The 7005-nt window shown below is 36.4% G+C and overlaps 1 protein-coding gene across 3 annotated transcripts in view; it reads right to left on the reverse strand.

Annotated features, from left to right (window-relative positions):
- Window positions 1–7005, reverse strand: part of LOC110461736 (ARF GTPase-activating protein GIT2-like) — a 63007-nt gene that overhangs the window by 34810 nt on the left and 21192 nt on the right. For all 3 annotated transcript variants that reach the window (XM_021515383.1, XM_021515376.1, XM_021515368.1), the window contains exons 2-5: window positions 3354–3487; window positions 2268–2380; window positions 1200–1299; window positions 625–711 (exon numbers count right to left, since the gene is read on the reverse strand). In XM_021515383.1, the coding sequence (XP_021371058.1) occupies window positions 625–711; window positions 1200–1299; window positions 2268–2380; window positions 3354–3487 (434 nt within the window). The remainder of the gene's footprint in view (window positions 1–624; window positions 712–1199; window positions 1300–2267; window positions 2381–3353; window positions 3488–7005) is intronic.

Consider the following 7005-nt stretch of genomic DNA (forward strand, 5'->3'; position numbering starts at 1 on the left):
GTCCAAAATGTGATTTCCCTATATAAACTATAGTAAAGTTTACCCCCTCCCCAGGGGGAAACGTGAGACCCCAGGGTCAAGAAATTCACAATTTTAGTAAAGCACCTTAAGACCCTTCTATCTATGAAGGGTATTTGATTCTACCATATCTGGATCTTGAGAAGAAGATTTTTGAAATTTTAGTCAATTTTACCCTTTTTGGCCCCGCCACTCTGGCTTCTGGGGGCTGGGGACCATATAATTCACAATTTGAGTTGACCTTTGGCTATGGAAGGTTCTGCAAAATTTCATTGAAATTGGTTCAGGGGTTTTGGAGAAGTCGAAAATGTAAATTGTTTACAGACGCACGACGGACGACGACGGACAAAAGGCGATCGCAATAGGTCACTTGAGACTTTGTCTCAGGTAACCTAAAAGAAATAGTTTCAGACCTTTATTTCCCCCAACTCATTGCTTTGCTCTTCACTTTGTGCCTGAGGCACTGGGCACACCTGTTACTTTTCCAGAAATAAACTTTTACTTGAAATCTTATTGACAACACTGTGTGATTCCTCACCTTCACAAGTCCAATGAACCACTTACGGGGTGGAAGTACCCCTGTTACAATGACAATGAACCACTTACGGGGTGGAAGTAGTTGGGATCGGCTCCTTTTGACAGAAGTCTGAGGCAGGTCTCCAGGTTGTTTGTTCGTACACATGAGTGAAGTTGCTGTAAAAGATAAAAGGATACAACGTACTTATCATACCTTACTGAAGGTGCTGAAGTTCTAAAGTAGTGACCTCATCAATGATTTAAAATTACTTTATAAATGTAATACAGGATACAGTTCTGAATTTGCACAGTGTTATTTTTCTGTTTTCATCAGTAAATAAATATCTGTGTAGTGTATGATTAAACGGAAACCTGTTGGTCCATTATATGTCTGTTACTTTAGTGAAATTAGCTGGAAAAAGTGACTTCAGCATATCTACAGCTCTACTTAGTCTGTAATTTGTATCAAAGTTGTCTTCCTTCCAATTTATTAATTAGGACTATTATGAACAAGCAATCCTAGACGGATCTTGGCGCACCCATCACGAATGTTATTGTATAAGAATTGTATAACTTTATTCAAAATTCTCAAAAGAAATTGTAAGTTATACATAATTAGAAGTGGTGTCAAGGCTGACTCGTAGCTAATCCTCCGATATATTTACCTTGCTAAGATCGTCGATAGAGTTGACCTCCCCATCTTTCTGTTTGTTGATGAACTGTACAAATTGGTATTTTGATCGGATGAATTCAGCTTTTATTGGACTGAAAATTATAACAAAGACCTTGAAGTTAGCCAATGTAGAGCATGTTTGAAGAACATCAAAATGGGATGTGGTTATGGTCATTTCGTATGTCACAGAGCATGATTTAAAATTGAGGGGTGGAGTGTGCTTTTACCCCATACCCAATAAACAGAGTACATCTAACAAGTGAACTGAAAAAAACGAACAATTGTCATCATTTATGGACTGTAGATCTAAAATATGAAGTGCATTCAATACATCAGAATAACTTGCTATTATAATCAATTTCATTGATAGAATGTCAGAAAGTGCATTTCATAAATGATATATTGAGATAATTTCTGCTATCATTATCAATCTACAGATATTAGAATATTTTATCCAGGATAAAATATAAATATGGCAAGGAACTTTCACTGACAGAAAAACAAAAAGTATGACAGATCTCACAAAAACAGTACATTTCTACGAGTTAGGGAGATATCAATTATTATAATTGCTATATTAAACTTTGTTTTTTGTAAATTCCAGATCCATAAAATTTCAAAAATGACGAACAGGAAGCATTGATGCTGCAGTAAACGTTCGACAGAAAATATTTTGATATAAATGTTGTTGAAATTCAGTAATAAAAGTCAAGAAGTGTGAACTATTCTAAACATTCTGATCAGCATACACCATTGGCATTGACTAATATAACCTTATATTGAATCCTTCATAGCAATACCAAATGTATTCTTCAAACTGTAATTATCCTTATACAAACATGCAGGCTGGCAGTCTAGCAAAATCACTGCATGGAAAGACTTGATGATCTTCATGACAAAAATTACATTTTTTCGATAAAATCAATTTTAACTGCTGATCTAGCCAACTGGTACATAATAGCTTTACTTGTAAGTGCTGACAACAGGATGTAAGACACAGTAAAAATAGAAATAGTAAATAAACAACAAGTTCATAATGACTGCCGAACTCTCCACTCACTGTACTTGATCGCGAGGTGTTGGTTTTTTCTTTCCATGTTTACTCTGTGAGGGATCAAGTAATGAATGTTCCCAGATACTGTTGGCTCCGTGGCTGGCCAGGTGCTGCACCATCTGTGGGAGAGGATACATACAAACCTTTATTTAGTTTATACAACACACTCACAGACCTACGCTCTGTTTACGTAACACTATCTCTTAGGATTCGCATTGTAAGAAAATCAATCAGAATATCAACACAGACTGACAGGAAATTATTTTCACAACATGAAAATCTGATATATTGTTTAACAAAAGTGACAACATCTTGAAAGTAAAGCTTTTTCTGTTCTTACTTTCCTTTTGTGTACTGTATTACACCGGGATGTGGACAATTTTTGCAAACATAATTAGCTATAAAGAGGCTTGAAATTAGTTTCAGTGTATAAGCTAGGTCAGGCAATCAAACTATTTGACCTTTGACCCTATAAAACAGTTTTACAAGGGGTCATAAAAAGGTCATATCAAGGTCAAATATAAAGCCTGAAAGCCTGGTATTTAAATGGCCCTTTGTGACAGCCTTGACCAGAGGTCAAGCAAAGGTCATTTTAAGGTCCTACTTAAAGCCTGAATCGTGGTGCTCACTCCACTGGTCTATGGTGATAGATTTGACCACAGAGGTCACACTAAGGTCATATATCAAGGTTAGACTCAAAAGAGGCTTGGTAATATTCTGCTTTGCCTTGATGTTAAGGTACAACATAGCTTGATCAGTAAAACACTGTGCTGCTACTTTGCACTTTAGTGTTTCTATGACTTCTGGATGCATCAGAAGAAAACACTAGAATCAGACATGAGATTGGTGTAATTTGAAGAGCTTATTTTTGTCAGCTAGCTGTCAAAATTACGCATAAGGAATAATGATTATGAAAATTTCACTATCAATATATAGAATTGCTATCTCAAATTCACTTGATAAATATTCGGTATCAATATCCAGCCCAAATCAAAGTCATTCTTTACAACCAGGAGATTCATGCTCCATTGGTCTTTAGTGAGAGACTTAACCAGGGTCACCATGCGAAGGTCATATCAAGGTCATACTTACAGCCAGGAGGGTTGTGCTCCATTGCCCCTTGGTGAGGGACTTGACCTGTGATATGTGACGCCCGAGGGACCTGTGAACACTGCAGCACTCATCACAAATAAATATACCACGGTTGATGGAGGCCCATGTCGGATCTGGATGAAAACAAAATAATGAATGTCTTAGCAAAATGTTTGACCAAACAGTGAAATTTCAACTGCCATGTTCATGTACAGTACATGTACACTGCATAGTGTGACTATATCTATATCAGACCAACATTTAAATTTGCAGGGTTACATCATTGAACTACACATCGTATGAAATACACTTTTTTATTTGAAGATGAGATGGATAGGGAAAAAAAAAACATTTCACCATATTATCTAACTCATTCACCCCTGGAGACACATTTGAACTCTTCCAATTCAAATGATGGAATATTTCGTTATGAAATGTCAGGGATGAATGAGTTAAGATCAAAATGAACCATACAACATATTTCTTTACCCAGGTTATCTCTTTGAGGATGTGACATTACTTGGATTTTACCTCAATATATATATATACATGACTGGTGATGTTGATGAAGTAGAAGATGCAGGGTATAAAAACAACTTTCAAAGCATCCCTCGAACTATTGATCTGGACCCCCCCCGAGTTCAAGTTAGTGGGATTTTACTGTATTACTATAGACTATAAGTATAACCCTCAGCCTCCTTGCTACTCCCCCTTTGACTCTTTCTTAAAGCTTATTACACATGTATTAACTATGCAACCCCTTCCCTCAGCAGTAATCTCCCTGCTATCCCTTCCCCCTCCAAGCCCTTCTACTCCCCTGTAGTAACCATGGCCACAACCCCTTGTATTAACTATGTAACCCCTTCCCTCAGCAGTAATCTCCCTGCTATCCCTTCCCCCTCCAGTCTCCTCTACTCCTGTGTAGTAACCACAACCCCTTGTGCAGTGCATTAACCATGTATAACTCCTTCCCTTAGCGGTAACCTTCCAGCTATACCCCCCCAGTCCCCATATACTCCCTGTAGTAATCATAACTTCTTAACATGTATTAACCATGTAACCCCAGCCTTCCCTCAGCAGTAATCTGGTGCCCTGCTCAGACACATCAGTGTTACACTGAGATAATCACACAGCTTGTTAGGCTCAGTCAATAAACCCCCTAAATCATCTCATTAGTGACTAGTGCTGCTGTACACAGGGTGTGTACAAGTCATCAGATAAACAAAAACAGACTTTAGTGCCGAAACCAGCTTTACTAGAAATGTTATCCTCCTAAAATATCTATAACACACCTCATCGTCCATCAACCTCGATTCCTAATCAAAGTCAAACAGCATTGCATTATATCATTTTTGCTTTATTTTTCTTACATGTACTATGTATGTGCAAAATTAAAACATGGAAATAACAATGTACTTATAAAATATATTATATATATATGTTTACAGTACAATTTTTACATAATTATCTCTGTAAAACACTTTAAGGGTGTGTCCTGATGATACCTAGAAGCTCTGAGGGAGGTCAGTTGTAATCAAGTCTAATTTGTAGAAAACTAACGAGTATTTACTATAATAATTATGAACGTATATAATTATGTAACTGCCTATAGTTTGGACAACATTATCATATACCATGTCATAAGGTGAGATTTCTTATCATATATCATGTCTGTGTTAAAAAAAAAAACATTGTATGAGTTAATTATGTGCAAGTCTGCTGGAGTTACATCCCCTCCACTCGATCAGTCAATGTAATTGAAATTTGACAAACATGCATGGATTAATGATGTTATTTGCAACAGGCCAGTCTACAGAAGCATTGTGTTGAATAAAGCAAGGGGGAAACCAGCAGTGGTATGACACAATTCATTCAATGGTGTGTTAAAGGCTGCTAGATGGGGAGACGCTGTGTCGGATATGAACCCAGATATATCATACACATTACGTACTAGTCCAAGATTTGTTTTATTTTAGAAAGTTGTGAATAAGATGAACAAGTTTTCCAGATTGACAAAACTGAATTTTTTATTTACAGTTTAAAATTCCGAAAATATATAATCTGGAAAATGTTTCAGAAGTTTGAAGAGCAACCCAGAAATCGTACACAGTACACATATACCAGTCATAGATTGTTTTACTGCAGAAAGTTGTCATATTTTTCAAATTACCGTAATAAAATTGTTTTTTTTTATTTACAGTTAAACATTCGTAAAATGTATAATCTGGAAAATGTTTCAGAGCTTTGAAATACAGATAAACAAGGTTTCACTATATTTGTTAAAGCGTACAAAATGAAATCTCATCATGTCTCTTGTTCATAATCAATACAGAAATGATAATTTAATATGCTCACTGTTTTACTTGTATTAAATCAATTTACTACAGGACCCTATATATATATACACATTTTACATTTGTACTTTAATTCTAACTTTCTGATTACATATATATATACAGCCGCCAATATATTGCCAAAAGGATTCATTTATACTACATACCAGGTATGTATATTTGACATGTGAACATCTTAAATCAAACTACAGAGGGCTTGGATGTCTACCAGTCTGCAGTCTAACTCTTATCACACATATATCAAAACCCTGCACAGCATGTAACAGATGTGTATCGGAGGCAGAAACAATATAGCCAGATACAATTTTTAAGTTAGAGAAATGTGTTTGGTTTTTCGTCAAAGATCTAGATAGTAATACATTTCTAAATGCATATGCTACAATATGACTATGAGAATATTTTGTGGAATTGTGGTCTTATAATTCCGACGTGCTTACTTTGCTAGTAACACAATGTAGAAAGAAATAAAGGTATTGGTATAAACCAACACAATTATAAGGTAAGGAGATCCAATGTCCTGTGATTGATTGATTGATTGATTGATTGATTGATTGACTGATAGGTTTTACGTCCGCTTCACTACCGCGTATTTTGGTTATCCAGCAGACGGAGAACAGAAAGGAAAATGAGTAGAAGGGATAAAGTATGGAGTAAAAGAGTTGAGGAGGGGGATAGGTTAGAGAAGGGGCCGTCTATCCTATATATATTAACTGTATAAGTCTAGTTTTTGTAAGACAGCTCCTATGCCTAATAATGCCTTAACCTAACACTCATCGTACAGCATCACCAAGTCAGGACCGGAAGTGAGGTACTGAGCCGCCTCCAGCCACACCAGCCCCTGCCTATTCTATGAATTTGGTTTGTGTATAAAATTTGGAAGTCCATCTAAATGTCTTAATAAAGAGACCCTAGTTCTAACGGCCTAAAATTTTGGATACAATTTTCACTATCCTCTGTGTCGGCGTTTAAGCGCCTACTTTTTTTTGGAAAAACCTAGAGGGATTTTTTCTGTGCGTGATTGGACAGTTCTCACACGGGTCACCATTTATAGTCCCATCCGACGGACTGTATTTTAGTGGTTAGTGTCATGCATGTGCTGTTTTTGTTGTTGTCCGTTCCATGTACTCCTCTCCTCATCATTCGTCACTGAGAATAAACATGACTATACTTGTACCAATGTCATCTTTCTTATAAACCTCGACTTGTCTTTTCACTTATTTCTGTTCATCGTTCCGACATTTATGATTTTTAGTGAATAGTTTGATCATTAGTATGGGTAAAGAGGAAAAACGGGTAGG

This window comes from Mizuhopecten yessoensis, unplaced genomic scaffold (assembly GCF_002113885.1).
Source record: "Mizuhopecten yessoensis strain PY_sf001 unplaced genomic scaffold, ASM211388v2 scaffold1407, whole genome shotgun sequence".
NCBI classification, from domain to species: Eukaryota; Metazoa; Mollusca; class Bivalvia; order Pectinida; family Pectinidae; genus Mizuhopecten; species Mizuhopecten yessoensis.